Genomic DNA, 20,572 nt, shown 5'->3' on the forward strand with positions numbered 1-20,572 from the left:
CTCAGCCTCCTGAGTAGCTAGGATTACAGGCGTGAGCCACCAGCGCCCGGCAGTCTGTGAGACTTTTATCTCCAGTAAACTACACAGAAAAATCCAAAGTGGTGCTGTGGCTCAAGTGGTAGTAAGCTAGCCTTTAGCCAGAGCTCAGAAATAGCACCTAGGCCCAGAATTCAAGCCCCAAGACTGAGGCGGTGGAGGGAGTGGGAGGGGGGCAAGGAATGAGGTACAACAACAAGAATATGCTAAATGAAAGAAGCCAGGTACAAAAGGATTCCATTGATATGAAATACATAGCTCCTAGATGATTCATACTTGTGTGTGCAGGGTAGAACATGGCTGTCTCTTTAGGCCACTAATGACATACTGTGAATATACTATGAATTTTATGATATGTGAGTTGTCTCAAACCTATTAACACATATAATTGATTCTTGTAATTAACTACTTCAGAGCTGTAATCTTAGCTACCCAAGAGACTGAGATCTGAGGATCATGGATTCAAGCCAGCCCAGGCAGGAAAGTCCCTGAGACTCTTACCTCCAATTAACCACCAAAAAGCTGCAAGTGGAACTGTGACTCCAAGTCACTGCCTTGGTATAGAAAGTTCAGGGATAGCACCCAGGCCAGAGGCCCAAGGCTTGTCGCAAATGCCAAAGAAAAGTCAGTCTGATTAGATTTTTGTAGAGCATTAGAACACTTACCAATATTTATGAGGATTCTCCTACCATAGTTGGAAGAAGCAAATTGTCATATCATGTTTAAGTGTGTAAATCTGCATTAGAAGCTGTGCTTTAGTGGTTCTCGTTCTTTCCTTGTCCCCCAGTATTTGGGGCAAGAGGGAAAGGAGCATCGTGTAGCCTTCCCAGCTACTTTCTTCCTTCCTCTTCCCTTTTCCCTTCTCCTTTCTTCCCTCCTCCTCCTTTTTTTTGGTTGGTTGTGGGGCCTGTGCACTGCCTCTTAGGTTTCTCACCCAATGCTCTCGCTCTCCCACTTTCAGCAACAGTGCCATTTCTGACTTTTTCTGAGTAGTTTATTAGAAATAAAGAATCTCACAGACTTTCCTGCTGGGCTGGCTTTGAACCATCATCCTCAGATCTCAGCCTTCTGAGTAGCTAGGCATGAGCCGCTGGTGCCCTGCTCTAGCAGCTCTAAGGGGTAAACCATTGTGTTTCTTAACAGGGAGGAGATGGCGGGGAAGCAACTTGATGTTACATATTTTCTTTCTTTAGGCTCGATTTTATTCCCCAGCCACCATATTTATTGATGAGATAGATTCCATTTGCAGTCGCCGAGGGACTTCTGAGGAGCATGAAGCGAGCAGAAGGGTGAAAGCAGAGCTGCTGGTTCAGATGGATGGTAGATACAAACCTCTGCATAGATTGACCTGGGGTGGGAGGGTAGTATGTCCTGCTCTACGCCTAGTGCCAATGCACTTAATCAGTATTCATAACTCCAGATGGACCAGAGTGCCTAGAGATTTGATGAGTGTAAATATGGTACACTGGCAATAGTGACTTGTAAGAAATTATGGTCATTTATAGGATATGCTTGAGCATTTGTATTTACTGGTCTCATTTTTATCCATGGAACTGAAGTAGAAATGCATTCAGTTAAGTTGGCCTTAGGAAAGGTTATGTATATATTTGAAAAAAGTGATTTATTTTGAGTCATTACATACTACTAAAACTCATTTTCCCTTGCTTATCGATTGACATATCTGTAATATCTCTCATTATTCTTCATTTCAGGTGTTGGAGGTGCCTCTGAAAATGATGACCCTTCCAAGATGGTTATGGTTCTGGCAGCTACGAATTTCCCCTGGGACATAGATGAGGCTTTAAGAAGACGTCTTGAAAAACGAATCTATATTCCTCTACCATCAGGTATTGTCATCTAAATCTTTTCCGAAAGTTCCTGTTAATCCATTTCTGTGATAATCTTCCTTGAAAAGACAAATGTAGGCTGTTTTTCCTTGTATTTCTTGGTAATTTAAGGTGCAGAAGGGAATATACCTCTTGACATTTTAACCAACAGAGTTCTAAAAATTAGAAAACAACTTATACAAGATAGACTTGAGAAAAAAATAATACACTGTGCTTAATGGCTTACATTTTAAAATGTGTTTCTACCATTAGCAAAAGGCAGGGAGGAGTTACTACGAATAAGTCTGCGTGAGCTGGAATTGGCTGAGGATGTTAACCTTACAAGTATAGCTGAAAACATGGAAGGTTATTCAGGTGCGGACATTACCAACGTGTGCAGGTATGTATTATGTGGAAACTAAAGATTTTGTGAGTATAAACTTCTGTATTATGAAGTTTTTATGCCACAGTAAGATAGATAAAGAGTAGAGCCAGGTATGGTGGTCATGCCTGTAGCCCAGCAGTCAGGAAGTTGAGACAAGAGGATTTGGAGTTTGAGGATAGACTGGCTACATGCTGAGGCTCTCTTTAAAAAAAAGAAATACAGCCGGGCGCCAGTGGCTCAGGCCTGTAATCCTAGCTACTCAGGAGGCTGAGATCTGAGGATCACAGTTCAAAGCCAGCCTGGGCAGGAAAGTCCGTGAGACTCTTATCTCCAATAAACCACTAGAGAAACCGGAAGTGGTGCTTTGGCTCAAGAGGTAGAGCACTTGCCTTGAGCTGAAGAGCTGAGGGACAGCGCCCAGGCCCAGAGTTCAAGCCCCAGGACAGACAAAAAAAAAAAGAAATACAGATCCATGTGACAGGGTTGCTGGTGCTTGTAAGATATTTGAGTATCTTGCATGTGAGTAAAGTGTCTATAGTTTACTTGAAAGCTGTTTGTTCATGAAGCTCATATCAGAACAATTGGGTAAAAATGAATTATCTTGGATTTAAAGTTATTGGTGCATTTCACTATACTGGTATTTGGGAAGTGACTGTGACATACCCACAGAGCACAGTTAACATTTGTGTGTGCAATGAGCATATCGTAATGGGGTGAGAACAGGAGTAAAACAAAAACTGACTTCAGTCCTGTTGACGTAACTAGCTTGTCCTAATCTAAGTCTTGACAGAAGCCTCTTAGCACTGGCTACCTGTCTCTAACATGAGCTCAGCACTAGATCAGAGAACATGTGCACTTGTGAGGCTGCGAAGTCACTGTCTCTTGCCAACCTGGTGGCTGCAGTTAAGGATGAGTCATTAAATGGAAGACATACTTGAGTATGAAGTTATATAGTAGTGAGGCAAAGGAGCAATTACCTGATTCAATCATGTCTTAGCTGGGATTATAAAGATGTACTACCATACCCAGCTTGTTCTTTATTTTACTTTTGCTCAGGCTAGCCTCACACCAGGACCCTTCTGTTCTATACCTCACTCACACAAGCTGCAATTACAGTGCTACCACATCCAGCCATTCATCTCTTCTTATAGAGCAAATACCTAATTTTCTGATTAATGTATCTCTTCTGTCTGTGATGCTTACTCTTTATTGTGTACTCATAATAATACATACATAATTTTTATTCGATAAAAATAACAGTTTTTTTTAACTTAAAACATAGGGATGCATCCTTGATGGCAATGAGAAGGCGTATTGAAGGTCTGACCCCAGAAGAAATCCGAAATCTTTCAAGAGAAGAAATGCACATGCCCACAACTATGGAGGATTTTGAAATGGCTTTAAAGAAGGTGTCTAAGTCAGTATCTGCAGCAGATATCGAGAGATACGAGAAGTGGATTTTTGAGTTTGGATCATGCTGACATCTCACATGTACACTGTGAGAAACCCGCCTTAAGTCTTTTTCTGAAAAATTAAATGTAGTGTTTCATTGCACTGAGTGCTATATTTTTTTAAACTTTCATAATGGTAACATTGAAAAATTTCTTATGATTCTGAATAAAGGCAATTTTTTAAGCGGTCCATTTCTTTCACTTTTTTTTTTTTTTGGTTGGTTATGGGCTTGAACTCTGGGGCTGGGCGCTGTTCCTCAGCTCTTCAGCTCAAGGCTTAGTGATCTACCACTTGAGCCACAGCGCCACTTCGGCTTTTTCTGCTTATGTGGTGCTGAGGAATCAACCCAGGGCCTTATGCATGCAAGGCAAGCATTCTACCACTGAGCTACCTTCCCAGCCCCTTCTTTTTCTTTTTAGCACTGTCTGATTTCCGTTTCACTGACCACAGAGGTTAGAACACAGGTATCTTTTTTAATGGAAAATTACTAGACAAGTAAGTAGCTAAATAAAGCATAGATTCCTATCCTTCCCGCATTGTGTCATGGTAGCTTCCCTTGACTTTCTGGGATCTTCACTTCAGTGTGAATTTAAAGGAGGAAAATAGGTCCAGTCTTGTCTGAGCATTCTGCCTACATAAGAGGCTGTGTTATGTGTAGGTAGGTATTACATTGTACTGTAGCCCAACATGCCAGTGAATAGTATTTTTTAAAAAGTTACTAAATGGCCTGGAGTATGGGTTTAAATAGAGGCTGCTTGGCAAGCATGAAGCTCTCTCTTGGCATACCAAAAGGAAGAAAAGGAAAATTCCTACTGAAAGGTAGTAAATGAAAAACAAGTTAATAGTATAAAATTTTTGAGGTAAATAATAGTAAACCCATATTGGCCTTGGGAAAAAAGTTTGAGGTAAGATTCCCATGTATGACTTTACAAGAAAATAATGTATTATATCCCAACCACAGAAAAGAAAGCAGATTCAAGGAGCCTGGCGTTCTTACTGTGGTTCCAAGTTTTTCTGGAAAGGAAAGCTGGGATAGGAAATCTGCTGAAAGCAGAGCCCATCCTCTCCAACAGGTCATATGTTCTCAAGTTTTCTTCTTACTTGAGTCTATAAACTGACAATTAATGGATGAAATAAGACCATAATCTTAGAATTGAGGCTTCCTAATAACGTACAGAACAAGGAAGGGTATGAAAAAAGTTACTGCTGGAGACTTTTTTGTGTTTTTCTTATGCTTTTGTTAGTTTTTGGAGATGGTTTCACTATGTTTTCCAGACTGGACTTAGTCCCCTGAGTGCTGGTATTACATGCTTGTACCACTCAGTTATTTTACTAGCTACATTAATTTTGCTTAAATAGACTTAAATAGGTTTAAAAAACCAGCCAAGGGCTGGGAAGGTGGCTCAGTGGTAGAGTGCTTGCCTTGCAAGCCAGAGGCCCTGGGTTCGATTCCTCAGCACCATATAAGCAAAAAGAAAAAAGCCGGAAGTGGCGCTGTGGCTCAAGTGGTAGAGCGCTAGCCTTGAGCTGAAGAGCTGAAGGACAGCGCCCAGGCCCAGAGTTCAGGCCCCACGACCGGACCCAAAAAATAAATAAATAAAAATAAAAAACCAGCCAGGCTAAGCACTGGTGGCTTATATATGTAATTCCCAGTTACTCCAGGAGTCTGAGATCTAAAAATCAAGGTTCAAAATCAAGGTTCAGTCTAAGCAGATAAATTCGAGACTCACCTCCAATTAACTAGCAAAAAAAGCTAGGAGCACAGTTGTGGTTCAAGTGTTAAAGAGTGCCAGCCTTGAGGAAAAAAGCCAAGCAGGAGCTGAGTTCAAGGCTCCAGTACATACCCAACAGCCAGTACTTTTTATGGATACCAATTTTAAAATGATAGGTTGTAATAAGATTTTTAATTCTGTTTGTGTTTTCAATGGGCTCTTACCTCTTTAGCCTGGGCTGGCCTCAAACTTTTAATCATCCTACCTTAACCTACTAAATACTGTGATTCAGGTATGCATAAAAGTTGTCAATAAAACAAAACAAAGCATTATACTGAGTAATGAGAAGTTACATGTGTCAGTTCAAAAGGAAAACAGGAACAGACAAAGGAAAAACACTTGTAGGGCAACCAGCACTACAGCTAGGACCACACAATCAAGAAGAAAGCACTTTAATTCAATAATGACAGACTTGTTTGATGCTAGCCTTTTGCTGGTTTCAGCTATTGTGAGTGACATAACCTACACTATCCTATATATGTCTATATGCTTCTCAGCTGGGCAGTTTTGATGTGTAATACATTTTGTAACTGTTAACTGGTTTTCTGTAAAAAAAAAAGTTTATTTTAGAGTGAGAACATATCACTACAATTTTTAAGTCCAGGGGCATTAAAGGTAAAAGTGGTCTTGTACGTGACACTGGTAAATCATAACACTCTCAGTGATTTCATACTGTTACATGCTTAACAGAAAGGCACATTGTGCTGAATAAAAAAATAAGTGTTACATTCTTGAGCTTTTAAATTAAAATTTCATAAAGTGCTTTTTTATAAAATTTTACAGTTAATGGATGTAATTTCCTTAGTCAAGGCACCTGGGAAAGTGACTGGCACATGGCTCTCTGGCTCACCTTTTCATTTTCTTTTTGGTGCTTTCAGCATCTCTCCACATCTTCTCCTTCACTTAGCTTTTCTTTAGTATTTCATCCAAACAAGGACCCTCTTACAGAAAAAGCCAACTTTAACTTGGCATTGTGAAGGTCAATTTTCAGGCAGATTTAGGAGTTTGGTAATTTCTTTATGCAAAAACTGACAATGATTTGAAGAAAATCATATTCAGGTGGCAAATTTGGAGAGATTAGTTCAGAATCCATGATTTGAGATGGTATTTTAAATACATGTTTTATATTCAAGGTTTTCTGCTTTGTCCTCAGAGCCATCTAGATAAACATTGATAGCTGTCACTGGTACAACATTCACTTCATCCATCTTAAGAATTCCTCTGAAATAGAAGATTATGATTATTAATCCAAATTAAATATTTCCTCTAATTGTTTGGTGTATAAGACTACTTCAAGGATTAGTTATACCTTAGGTTTGATGCTTTTGCTTTATTCTGTTTATAATGGTTGTGCAAACTGTAAGCCCTAAGTTTTTTTTTTGTGACAGTAAAAAAAATTATCTCTAAGTAGTTGTACAAAGGAATTGTCAATTCAACATGTCAAGCCCCCCCCCACCTTGTTTTTGGGTCGGTTGTGGGGCTTGAACTCAGGGCCTGGGCACTGTCCCTGAGCTCTTTTTGCTCAAGGCTAGCACTCTACCACTTTCAGCCATAGCACCAGTTCTGGTTTTTGAGTGGTTAATTGGAGATGAGTCTCATGGGGGCTAGCTTTAAACCACAATCCTCAGATCTCAGCCTCCTGAGTAGCTAGGATTATAGGTGTCAGTGGCTCATGCCTATAATCAGTGGCAAGCCCCAATTTTTTTAACCACAGGGATCGAGGGAATGGAAACTTGACTGCTTTCATAGTGTAGGAAAGGAAAGCACAAGTAAAGCCTAGGTCTTCAATACAGTGTTGGTCCTAGGTTTGGCAAAAAGACATCCCAGACAACTTTCTAGTACTCTCCATCCACCAAAACACAATGTTAGATCCTTAGTCACTATTCCTTTTTTGTTTTTTCCATTAAAATATCTGGCCAGAAAGCAGGTGCTTGTATTGATTTCAAGATTTTGTTGTTGTTAGTGGTGGTCATGGGGCTTGAACTCTGGGCCTGATTGCTGTCCCTTGAGCTCTTCAGCTCAAGGCTAGTGCTCTATCACTTGAGCCACAGCATCACTTCTCGTTTTCTGAGTGGTTTACTGGAGATAAGAGTCTCATGGACTGGCTTTGAACCATGATCCTCAGATCTAGCTTCCTGAGTAGCTAGGATTATAGGCCTGAACTACTAGTGCCCAACTTGAATTCAAGATCTTGTATTTTAAATTCTGTGTGACTCTTAAGATACCAACAGAGATCAGTTTCTTTAGAACAAAACAAGGTGGGTATAAATGTGGAGGGCTATGCCCTCCTCTAAGTTATCCCATGATTATACAGCAGTGACTCCATTTGATAAAGCAGCAATCTCTTCTGTTTTCAGTGTGAATGCTGAGGCAGGATGACTCCAGATCTTCTTTGGATAACTAAGCCATCATTGCCTGTGCAGCAGGAACCAGGAGGCAAAGACCTACTTTGTAACTTAAAGTTATCAAACACACTAAACCAACGAATACGGTAATCCCCACATTCCCAGAATACATAAAAGGAAGTGCACCTGATGCTCGGGTGTGGTAGCATCTGACCTGTCATCAGTCCATCTGCCTGCTGCATGTGTTCTCTTCTCCTTACTCTACTAATCTCTAGTCATTCCAGAGGCTTCAGCTTGGCTTGATCCCCATCCCCTGGTCTGACATGGCCAACTGTAAATGCCACTCAACTAGACCACAGTGCCTTGAGCCAGCTCAGTGCCTAGAACTAACTGTTCTTTGGCAACCCTGTCTGCTGCCAGTACTAGGACTGGGTTTGTTATGTAAATATCTAATAGCAAGCACTGACTACATCTGTGTCAGGTTTCTTTCTGTACTTGTCTTTAGTGAGATGCCTGTGAACCCTATGGCTGCTTTAACCCTGTAAAAACAACAAACAAACATCCTGGGGATACAGGTTAGTGATAGAGTACTTGCCTAGCATGGTACAGGCCCTGAGTTTTATCACCAGCATCACTAAATGATAGATAAGATTGATATAGTATTAATATTAATATTGCTGTTGAAACAAGATTAGACAGATAAGCGGAACAGTCTAGGAATAGATCAATATATTAGGAAATTCAGTTCATATTAAAAAAACATTCCAAGTCAAACTAAACATCTCTCTGGAAGGTTGGTACAGGTGGCTCATGCCTGTAATCTTAGCTACTCAGGAAGGTGAGATCTGCGAGTTATGGTTTGAAGCCAGCGCGCAGGAAAATCCTTGAGACTTCTTTTTGTCTGTCATGGGGCTTGAACTCAGGGCCTGCGTGCTGTCCCTCTAGCTCTCAAGGCTAGCACTCTACCACTTTGAGCCACAGCTCTGCTTTCAGTTTTCTGGTGTTTAATTCGAGTAGCTAGAATTACAAGCATGAGCCACCAGCGCCCTACTCCCTGAGACTCTTTATCTCCAAATTAACCACCAAAAAGCTGGAAGTGGTGCTGTGGCTCACTTGTAGAGTGCTAACCTTGAGCAAAAAAAAAAAAAAAAAAAGCTTGGGGCCCAAGCCTTGAATTCAAGCTCCAGGACTGGCACAAACAAAACCAAACCAACCAAACAATACCTCTGGAAAACAAAACCAGAATTCTAATGTACACTCAGAAATGTAGTAAAACAATGAAGTTTAAGAAAACAGAATTTCAGCCAGGCATCAGTGGCTCACATCTATAGGCCTAGCTACTCAGGAAGCTGGGATCTGAGGTCTGGTTTGAAGCTAGCAGGGAAAGAAAGTCCTTGATTCATATCTCCAAGGAAACGCCAAAAAGCCAGAAATGGAACTATATTGCAAGTGGCAGAGTGCAAACCTTCATTGCTAAAGCTAAGGGATGACTCCCAGGCCTGAGCTCAAGCCCCCGTACTGGCACACACACATATACACAAAGGTAAGCTGTACACAATTTAGAATTGATGCAAAATATTAAAACAGGTTTGATGGAAAATTATTTGTGTAATGATGGAAAAGACCAAATTCATGGTTTCCAAACAGCACAAAGACACCTGGGCTTACACAGAGCCAACACAGAGTTAAATTTTAAAGAGATTTTTACATGTGATACCAGTTCCAACATTGGGTTGCACTTTATTCCTTTCAACAAAGTCACACCTTTACGAAGCTGGATTTTGTCAGTTATATAAAAAGCCAATGTTGTGGAAACTACTGCTGAAAGGAAATGAAGACAACCAGGTACAATGTAATTATTATTATTTTTGACCAGTCCTGGGGTTTGATCTCTGGGCCTGGGCACTGTCCCTGAGCTGCTTTTGCTCTATGCTAGCACTTTGCCACTTGAGCCACAACACTTCTTCTGGGCTTTTCTGTGTATATGGTACTGAGGAATCAAACCCAGGGCTTCATACATGCTAGGGAAAGACTCTACCATTAAGCCCCATTCCCTATTCAGTGTAATTCTAAGATATGAAGTACTGTATAGTACTCTATCAAGAACATACATTCCACTAGTAATTAAGGGTGAAAAAGAGGGCTGGGCACTGTGACTCAAACCTGTAATCCCAGCTGTTTCAGAGGCAGAGATTGGGAGGAATGCAGTATGAGCTGCAGCTGGGGCATCACAATCACTGGCATACTAAAGATGCTGTGAACTAAGAAAATATAGGAACCACTGTCTTAAATGAAAAACAGAACAATTAACAGTCTATGTTAGCCAGATGCCAGTAGCTCATGCCTGTAATACTAACTAGTTACTTGGGAGGCTGAGATCACAGTTCAAGACCAAGCTAGGCAGAAAGTCCAGGAGATCCTGTCCAAACACAGCTGGGTGTGGTGTGCATGCCAGTCATCCTAGCTACATACAGGCTGAGATTGGGAGGATCCTGATTCCAGGTGAGCCTAGGCAGAAAGGTCCAAGACTTATTCCATCTCAATGAAGAAAGTTAGGCATATGCTTGTTGTCTTAGCTATGACAGGAAGCCAAAAATAGACAGACTGTAGTCCAGGCACACTTCTGAACAGGAAGTAATACTCTTATTTCAAAAAAGTAACCAGTGCTTGGGGTATTGGTGGCTCACACCTGTAATCCTGGCTACTTAGGAGGCTGAGATCTGAGGATCGTGCTTTAAAGCCAACTTGGACAGGAAAGTCCAGAACACTACTATTTCCAATTAATCACAGAAAAAGCGGGAAGTAGTGCTATGGCTCAAGTAGTAGAGTGCTAGCCTTAAGCAAAAGATGCTCAGAGACAGTGTCCAGGCACAGAGTTCAAGCCCAGGACTGACAACAAAAACAACAAAAAAATCAGTGTAATAAAGACCTGAAGGCATCAGTGATGGAATATCTATTTGGAAAGAACAAGGGGAGCTGGGAAAGCACTTGCCTTGCACGCATGAGGCCCTGTGTTCGATTCCTCAGCACCCCATAAGCAAAAAGAAAAAAGCCGGAAGTGGTGCTGTGGCTCAAGTGGTAGAGCGCTAGCCTTGAGATGAGGAGCTGAGGGACAGCGCCCAGGCTCAGAGTTCAGGCCCCACAACTGGACCCCTCCTCCAAAATAAAAAGAAAGCACAAGGCCCTGAGTTCAAAACCCTATACTGCAAGAGAGAGAGAGACAGAGACAGAGAGAGAGAGAGAGCATGCGTGCATGCATGCGCAGGAGAGAGACCATAACTAGTATACATTTATCTCAACACATAAAATTTGGATAAAAGTTGCTTTTCCAAAAAGATGACAATACTTCTAGGTATAATAAGAACTGAAGAACAAAGCAATACTTTTGAAGTAAGACAGGTTTAGTGGGACATACCTGTGATTGTAGCTATTTGGAATAGGAGATCTTGATCCAAAGTCAACCTGGGCAAAAGCTCAAGACCCAATCAAAAAATCCAAACTAGGTATGGTGGTACACACCTGTAGTCCAACTATTCAAGAGGTAGGGCAAGCAAAACTACAAGACTTCCTGGGTGCCTGTGACCCATGCCTGTAAACCTAGCTACTTAGTGGGCTGAAATCTGAGGATAGTGATTCAAAGCTAGTCTGGGCAGGAATGTCTATGAGATTTTTATCTCCAAATAACCACCAAAAAGCTGGAAGTGGAGCTGTGGCTCAAGTGGTAGAGGGCTAGCCTTGAGCACAAAGCTCTGAGACCATTGCCCAGGTCCTGAGTTCAAGCACCAGGACAGACATAAAAAAAAAAAAATAAATAAAATAAGACTGCCTGAAAAATAAACCAGAAGCAGCAGAAGGACTACAGGTGTGGCTCCAGCGGTAGAGTAATTGTTTAGCAAATACAAGGCTCAAGCCAAAAATAAGAAAAAGGAAAAAGAAAACAAAAACTACTATTGGAAAGAAACAAAAAAAAAACCTACTGAAACAAAATAAAAACTACTAAAAAATTACTAATGGATTAACTTGTGAAAATGTTATTTCATTTTTAAAATTATTTCTTGGATTAAAAATAAAATATGGAAGGATAAAAATAAAAATCAGCTTCTCTATCCTGGGTCTCATTCTGATTCACTAGATATATTTTCTCAACCAAAAATTCTTTCTCTGCATGTATGTACACATAACGCATATAAAGCTTTTGTTCTATCCAAACAGTTGTACTCTGCAGCACAAAGCATCTCACTGCCTGCCTGAGCCATTTACTTAGTTAAGTCCTTACCAGTAAATAGTTAAGAAGGTTCTTAGTTTGGTTGTGTTTTCTCTCTCTTTCTTTCTTCCCTTTCTTTTTTCTATCTATCTTTTTATCTTTTTGGAGGGGTTACTGGGCTTGAACTCAGGGCCTGGGTGCTGTCCTTAACTTTTTAGCTCTGGCTTATATTCTCCACTCGAGCCACAGCTCCATCTCCAGCTTTTTAGTAGTGTTTTTAGAAGTAAGAGTCTTACAGACTTTCCTGGCAGGGCTGGCTTTGAACTGTGATCCTTAGATTTTAGCCTCCTACGGCTAGGATTACAGAGATGAGGCAGAGGCTCCTAGCTGCTTGTGTTTTCTATTATAGACAGTGCGGTAATGAAATCCTGATGATCTTTGAAATTATCTATGTTTTAAATGATACTATAGGATTGAATGTACTAGTCAGGGGCCACTGTACTTTTTTTTTTGTCTGTCATGGAGCTTGAACTTGGGGTTTGGGCGCTATCCCTGCACTCTTCAGCTCAAGGCGAGCACTCTACTGCTTGAGCCACAGTGCCACTTCGGGTTTTCTATTGGTTTTTTGGAGATAAGAGTCTCATGGACTTTTCTTCCCGGACTGGCTTTGAATCATGATCCTCAAATCTCAGTCTCCTGAGTAGCTAGGATTACAGGCGTGAGCCACCAGTGCCCTGCTCACTGTACTTTCTATTGTGCAAGTTTGTTTCCATTTTCTCTCAGTAGGCTTTCATTTCTTGGCAGAGCTTGTCTTACTCACTCTTGAATGGCTACCAATATTCTGATCATAACAGGGATTTAATAAACATTTTAATTTTGTCAAAGTTGATTAATGTGCTAGAAAAAAATAGGTGTTACTTTATTTCCCCCTTTTTTCTTACCTTCTTATTATACATTCTACTAAAAATACAGTAAATATAACTCACATTTTAATAATTAAAATGCTAAAGTTTCAAAAATAAGAAACACTTACTTGTAGTCAGAAACTGGGAAAAGCAGCTTTAACATGGTTATGACCCCAGCTGCGCCAAGCATTCCAACCACCATGACATTGAGAAGCATGAAGACCACGGGGAAAATCCTGCTCCAGAACAAGCACAGGTCTTTTCTGAACTTCTCCATCCACAGGCACATCACCTGAAACACGAGCTGCAATAAGTTACGCCAAGTCCCATACACTTGAAACCATTAAATTTCTCCATGCTTTAGTTCTGGAGAGATGAAAATATTCTGTATTTTGAATGTAGTGGTAGTTATTTGTGTCTCAAAACCAACTATACTTTTTGAGCTGGGGGTGGATCATAATTCAGTGGTAGAGTATCTTGTATTCCTGAAGTCCTGGGTTCAATTTCAGCACACGGGGGGAAAAATCCCCCCCGCAAAACATCCCAAAGGTTGTGGATATTAATCAGGTGCATTTTAATTTATAATGTACCTTGAGAGGTTAGGGGACTAAAGCAGGAAGGGTGAAAATGTCTCCTAAGGAGGTTCATTACAATCTTTAAAGATTATAAAAACACAGGCACAGAAATTACTTACACTGTTGTCTAAGTACAAATGAAATGGAAAATAAATGCTCAATGATAAGAGATTAGTTAGGCTTGTCCATTGTAAAAAAATGGACCAGAGTCTGTGTCAAATACTGGGAGGATGAAAAAGGAGAGAAAGACTAACTTGGGAGCAGCTTTTAGAAGCATGAAGGTTCATTGAATATAAAATGTTTCCATACTTCAAGAGTGAGGCACTGATGGCATGGAGTACGAAGACAGTGGCAAACACAGGCAGTGTTCTAGGAGGCTAGGAGTGGGCCAGACAGGTTACTGCAACCCTAAATAATGTGAGAACTTCCTGCTGATGAATCATAGAGTTTACTCATTTAAATAAGGTAAGGGACCTAGCTAACATGGGGAGATACCTGAATATTCTCTGAAGTGTGATTATCTTTCCAGTCATCGGTAGAAGTATCATGGCTATTCTGTGAGTACTTAGTAGTTATCAATGCATGCTTATCTGTAATATTCATATTATTGAAACCTTACCTCACCTTAAATACTTTACAGACTGTGCATAGGTAAACAGGTTAAAGGAATTAGTCAAGCGTCATACAACTAGTAAATGCCAGACCATATTTCAATCCTAGACAGTAAGGACTCTAAAATGTCTACTTCTAACCACTGTGCCTAACTACCACATGAGATCCCGAGGACATATGACTGAGGTAGAGTAGCAAAGTAAAGAAATGGAGGTAGAGGAAAAAATCTCTGGGACTGAAGATTCCCAACCAAATCAAATTTAGGGCCTTGATAATCATAATAATAAACACAAATACAAATATATATATGTACATATATACATATATATGTATTATCTTTGTTATATACAAATATATGTATATATATACATATATATTCCAAATAAACCATCCCCCCCAAAATCCCCCAAAACCATCCCAAAAGTTGTGGATTTTAAACAGGTGCATTTTAATTTAGAATGTACTTTGAGGGGTTAGGGGACTAAAGCAGGAAGGGTGAAAATGTCTCCTAAGAAGGTTCATTACAATCTTTAAAACTTGTAAAAACACAGGCACAGAAATTACTTACACTGTTGTCTAAGTACAAATGAAATGAAAAATAAATGCTCAATGTAAGAGATTAGGCTTGTCCATTATAAAAAATGGAAATGTATGAAGAAAAACAAGAATAGCTACATATTTTAAACTAAAACCATGGGAGGTAAAGGTGTGGCTCCAGTGGCTCCAGCCTTGAGTAAAAAAACTACCAAAGCAAGAAGTGAGGCCCTGAGTTTAAACCCCAGTAGCAGCATACACACACAACAAAAAACCACCATCACCAACCAAACAAACCCAAAAACATTGTCCAAAAAGAAATGTACTCATTACCTGACTTATGTAACTGTTACTTCTCTGCACATTCCCTTTATAATAACAATTTAAAAAAAAAAGAAAAACCAACAAAAAAGCACCACAATGAGTTCATTTTTTTTGTTTTGGTTTTTTTGGTCAGTCATGGGGCTTGATCTCTGGACTTGGGTGCTCTCCCTGCACTCTTCAGCTGAAGGTGAGCACTCTAACGACTGAGCCAGAGAGCCACTTTCAGTTTTCTATTGGTTTATTGGAGATAAGAGTCTCATGGACTTTCCTGCCTAGGCTGACTTTGAACTGTGATCCTCAGATCTCAGCCTCCTGAGTAGCTAGGATTACAGGCGTGAGCCACTGACTCCCGGCTGAGTTCATTCTTATACTCCACAATTCTAATCTAATCATAAAGTTATGGATTCCACTTGTTTTAAGTGCTATTATCTATTTTATTCAACTTAACCATCATTGTTTATAACACCAGATAAATTTACCTTGTATGAGGAAGGAGGATCTGCTCTAAGAGGAGTCTCAGGTAATTTGCCAGGCAAAGCATCTTCATCCACAGTGGTTTCCATGTTCCTGATAAGATACTGGCTGGTGGTCTGCAACAAACTAACACTATCTACTGAGGAGGAAGAGCACAGTTACCAAAATGCTCCCAGGATGCCCCAGGCTCTCTACTGGTCCTAAGGTGATTAGACCAATTACATATAGGACAGGATATATTGCAACATGGGAGAGCAAAATAAAGATGTCCTATTGTTTGATTTACACATCAAAAGGGAGACATACTCATTCCTTTTAAGGAGCTACAGCTATGTGACTTTGTCACATAGAAAAATCTAAAATTTAAATGTTCTATGTTTCAGTGAAAATGAGTACTTCTTTCTCTAAATGAGTCTTTTAAATATTTTGTTTTCTAAATATAGAATTGGCATGTAGAAGTCACGGTAATCTGTATGACTCCTGATTTTAGTATGTGTGCTGCAGAAGCAAGCACTACATATCATTATTACATATTATTACAAATATGTAATGTGGGTAAGTACTTGAGCATGTCACTGTGCAATCAGTGCTGATCACAGACTACTCAGGGGCTCACATATTCTAGACCAGTACTCTACCATAAGCCACACCCCAGCCTCTTATGTTCTATACATAAGTTTATATACAAAACAACTGTAATTAAGAATAGAGAGCATATTTTACAAACAATGTAAAACTTACAAAGCTTAAGAGTATATAAGGGCTGAGGGTGTGGCTCAAGTGGAGAGTGCTGGTCATGCAAGCAGGCCTGAGTTTGAATCCCAGTATTGAAAAAAGAAGGAAAAAAGCATAAAAACTACTCACTGAACAAATACTGACCAAAAAAAAAAAAAAAAGCAATACTGTTCTTAGCATCTGAAATTAGTCTTTCAACTTACCTTTTTTGGAGAGGTTAGGAACAGTAATTAAAATGTCACTGTCTCGGGACAAAGAGTACAGCATGCTCTCTTCCAAAGGAAGGGTATAGTTTGAATGTCTGAGTATTCCTTGATTCTTCACTAAAATGTCAATTTCAGTAACATCCTTTTGTTGAGCCTGTGAAAGCAAAATAGTACGTTTTATTTTAAATGACGATCTAGCACTATAAAAGTTTTTTCTTCCTTGACTTCTGTAGTTAAAAACCTTGCCCTGTGCTGACAATTATTCATCCTCAGTACCCCAAGGCATTAAGTTCACAACCTTACTCATATTCCTGTCTTCTTTTTTTGCCAGTCCTAGGGCTTGAATTCAGGGCCTGGGCATTGTCTCTGAGCTTTGTTGCTCAAGGCTAGCTCTGTTACTTAATCCACAACGCCATTTCTGGCTTTTGGTGGCTAATTGGAGATGAGAGTCTCAGGGACTTTCCTGCTCCAATTGGCTTTGAACCATGATCCTTAGATCTTAGCTTCCTGAGTCACTACAATTACAGACATAAAGCCACAGGGGGTATAAACAAAAGTTAATGTCTTCTTACTTTCTCTGTTCAATGATGTTTATGACATTTTTAAGTAATACAAATATGGGGAATTTATAACAAATTAAGTTTTTAAATTAATAAATTTCAAATGCTAAAGTAAATAATTCTAAATAGACAGACAATATTGAATATAGACAATACTGTGTTACCTTCTTAAGACAACACAGACTTAACTTTACCGTCTAACATCCAGTGAACAAGCACAGCATCTTACCTGCTGTCCATCGACCTCTACTACCTCTTCTTGAATGACAATTAGTTGCAAATTGGAACCAGATGTCATAGGCCACTGATGAACCAAAATCCTGACACCGACAATTCCAAAATACACTTTTTCCTCCAAATTTTCACGCTTCACTATTAAAAAAAAAAAGCAGTGACATCTTTAACAAAAAATGCCACCAAATCTGTTACTGAATGATTATTTTCATGACATTTATATGGAACAAGACAGCAGAGAATCTGTTTTGTTGGCTTTCTTCATCCTTGACCTTGATAACTTTCAGATTTATAAAAACAAAGATGGCATGTCCTTATAGTGGACTACAGTTAAAAAGGGAAATATATGATGGTTTTCAGATTTCCTATGAAATACTACACTAGCAACATCCTTTCTACCCTTTTCCTCAGGTTGACAATAAGGTGCCAACATGACCTAAGTACAAAGCAGGCCATAAGACAGCCATGTTCTACAATTGTAAGCACATTCCTCCATCCATCAGAAAATTCTAACAGAAGAGAAACAATCCTCAGTTCTGGGCTTGTTTTGCTTTTGTATGTATGTGGGGGCTTGAACTCAGCACCTCAGATTATTTCTTTTCATTCTCTCTCAAGGCTGATACTGCACCATCGGAGCCACACACGCACTTCTGTTTTTTGCTGATTAAATGGAGATAAGAGTCTCTTGGATTTGTCTGCTCAGGCTGGCTTCAAACCACAAGCCTGAGATCTCAGCCTCCTGAGTACTTAGGATGACAGGCATGAGCCACCAGTGCCTGGCCACTTCACTTTCTATTTTCCACCCCTGTCCAAGATTTTGGCTCTTGCTTTCCATCTATAATGCAGAATCTTCAGTGACACTGATGATCAGAGTGCCTGTCATTCCATCAATCAATGCCTATCCCCCCCCAAAACAATTTGCCACTAACCAATATAAAGAGCTTTAAACACATAAATATCATATGCTATAGAAATGATACATATTATTATTTTAAAATGGAAATACAGAACTTATTTTGAAAAAAGGAGAAAATTTGAAAATTTTGATTTGGTTAGTACTTACCTATCAAAGTTTGACAGCTTATTCGACTTACACCACTATTTACAGGTACATCATTTACATATACCTGTCCACTCTCATAGGTTATGTTAAGAACAACCTTAAAATAAAGCAGCACATATATTAATTCAAATGGCTTATAAATGATGATAAATTTTTCATGTCAATATATTATCTTACTAAGTTAGAGATATAGGTACTATGGTGAGGATGTGGTTTGTACTCCAAGGAGATCAGTACTGGAAGCTTGGGCCTCTCAGTGTGGAGGTACTAAGGTGGTCAGACCTTTAAGATGCAGGGCCTAGAAGGAGATCCTTAAGTGACTGGGAACATGCCCTCAAGGGAACTGTGAGACCCAGTCCCTCTCTGGATTCCTATTTGGCAAAGTAATCTGTTCCCACAAGGTGCTCCTGCTATTGCGATGTCACCTGCCAGGAGGCTTTCACCTGAGCCAAGTTAATGCTAGCAACCAGCCTTTGGACCTCCAGAACTGGAAGCTAAATGTAAACCTGCTCCCGTTGTTTTGTTATAGTAACAAAAAGTGGGCTAAGAGAATCACTATAGCAAATTGTATACCACTTGGCTAAATGAAACATTTAAAAACCTAATCAAGGGGAGACAAACCTGTTCTTTAAATACTTCTCCATCATCTTTCAGGATAGTTACATTAATTCTTATGCCATCCTGCAAAATAAATATATAAATTAAACGAGTATGCATTTCACACTTTGACAATAGCTCAGTTCCTTTCCTTTCAAATAAGTTTGTTTTATAATACATTTTTTATTGAGTTTTAAAAAAAAAAGGTAAGGACTAGGTCAAGGCCCTAAGTACTGACACACACAAAAATTAAATGTCAAACTCTTCCCTACCATATAACAGAAGAAAGGTAAGCACTATCATAAAAGAACAGCCTTCAACTGTCTGTGAACACTGTGATGCAATTCATACTTCACTTAGCTACAGAGCCACCTTGGCGGGGTAGTGGAAACACACTCTGGACTCCGCCCAGAGGGGCCAAACAGAGTTCCAAGGCTATCGGACGCCGTTCCTCCCTTCCACAGCCAAGGACCACTTCTTTAAACCCCACCAGACAAGTGGAGAAAGTCCTGATCTACAGCCTCGGTCCTTCTCCGAGGCGCCCCGCTGCCGGCCCCCCCCCCCCTGCCCAGCCTGGAAAAGCACTCTCCGATTGGGCAATTTCCACATTACCGGGCACACACACAGTGCTGGGCCCAAGTGTCAGGCTCTAGCCCAGGAAGGCGCCATTACAAAAGCCCGGGGTCACTGGGGATCGCGTATTTGTGACATTAAAGCCCAAGCAAGCAACAGTTTGGGCCTCACTGGGAACGCCTCAAGTTTCGTGTCCCTCAGTTCAGCCACACGTCGAGGGGCCCTGTCGGTCCTTTCTCGTTTACCTTCCCGCCACTCCCTCCCACGCCGCCCCATCTCCTGATTGCGGGTCCCGTTCTTTCCGGGGGGGGGCCGGGACCCCGAGTCTCCTGCGGCTGCGCGTCGGCGCGAGGTAAGGGGTGTCCTGCGGACCACCCGGCCGCTCGGAGGGGTGGCAGCGCCCCTCGCCCTCCCTACCTGGGGGACTTCGGATGGAGGCGGCGAGGGGGTGCCGGTTGTTAGCCACCCGACGGCCGGCAGCGCCAGGAACAGCAGGCGCAGGAGGGCCAGCAAAGTCTGCGGACCCCCGTCCATCTTCCACTCCAGGGCTGAGAGCCAGGGAAGGAGAGGGCGGAGCCAGCTCGGGACGGGGCAGGCGGACCTCAAGGGGCGTGGCCACAGGAAGGGCGTGGTCTCCCCAGGGGCTGCGCAGGCGCAATTGGTTGCTCTCGCCGCACCACCTGCAGAAAGGGGGCGGGGTCAAGGTTGGGAGGCGTGGCGTGGCGGTGTTTAGGCACCCCAGAGCACTGGAGACCTCCATCCACTGCCAAATGCCGGCGAAAGTCGGTCTACAAAGTGAAAATCTTCAGAGCACTCCTTCATTAGAAACAAAACATTTAACATTTCGAGGGAAATCTTTTCTTTCTCTTCCAAAATAATGTCGCACCATTATGACATTTTCATCTGTGCCTGGAATGCATTTTACTCATTCCTTCCTTTGCTCTTCCTCCTCAGCGACCCCTCTCCTCTTCCCCCAACGATCCACTTTCATTCCCCCTCCCTGGATTCCACAGGAGAAAAACTTTATCAACGTTTGAGTCTGGGTTACTTTGCTTAACATGACCTTCAGAACTTTTTTTAAAAATTAGTTCCCGTGCCCGGCAGCTCGTGGAAATGGCTAGAACGAATTTAAAAACTACGGAGGTCTCCCTGGGAAGCCA

General features: G+C 41.0%; 2 protein-coding genes across 6 annotated transcripts in view; one reads left to right on the forward strand and one right to left on the reverse strand.

Annotated features, from left to right (window-relative positions):
* The window catches only part of Katna1 (katanin p60 (ATPase containing) subunit A 1), a 24,385-nt gene extending 20,498 nt beyond the window's left edge, over window positions 1–3,887 (forward strand). The window contains exons 7-10 of the mRNA XM_013026937.1: window positions 1,230–1,356; window positions 1,749–1,883; window positions 2,136–2,262; window positions 3,530–3,887. Coding sequence (XP_012882391.1) covers window positions 1,230–1,356; window positions 1,749–1,883; window positions 2,136–2,262; window positions 3,530–3,728 — 588 coding nt within the window. The 3' untranslated portion in view covers window positions 3,729–3,887. The remainder of the gene's footprint in view (window positions 1–1,229; window positions 1,357–1,748; window positions 1,884–2,135; window positions 2,263–3,529) is intronic.
* A 2,122-nt stretch (window positions 3,888–6,009) lies between these two features.
* Window positions 6,010–19,973, reverse strand: Ginm1 (glycoprotein integral membrane 1). 5 transcript variants are annotated; one of them, XM_013027000.1, is made up of 8 exons: window positions 19,830–19,973; window positions 18,864–18,923; window positions 18,243–18,339; window positions 17,175–17,317; window positions 16,383–16,539; window positions 15,450–15,580; window positions 13,054–13,217; window positions 6,010–6,692 (listed from the first exon to the last, which is right to left on the reverse strand). In XM_013027000.1, exons 1-8 carry the CDS (start codon window positions 19,944–19,946, stop codon window positions 6,581–6,583), a joined length of 981 nt encoding a protein of 326 aa, XP_012882454.1. In that variant the 5' UTR covers window positions 19,947–19,973; the 3' UTR covers window positions 6,010–6,580. The 5 variants fall into 5 exon arrangements, with proteins under 5 accessions (XP_012882454.1, XP_012882452.1, XP_012882453.1 ...); XM_013026998.1 differs by having other exon boundaries at window positions 13,054–13,229; XM_013026999.1 differs by having other exon boundaries at window positions 15,450–15,583.
* Between the last annotated feature and the right edge of the window lie 599 nt (window positions 19,974–20,572).

The sequence above is a fragment of the Dipodomys ordii genome, unplaced genomic scaffold, assembly GCF_000151885.1.
Source record: "Dipodomys ordii isolate 6190 unplaced genomic scaffold, Dord_2.0 Scaffold98, whole genome shotgun sequence".
In the NCBI taxonomy this organism is placed as follows: domain Eukaryota; kingdom Metazoa; phylum Chordata; class Mammalia; order Rodentia; family Heteromyidae; genus Dipodomys; species Dipodomys ordii.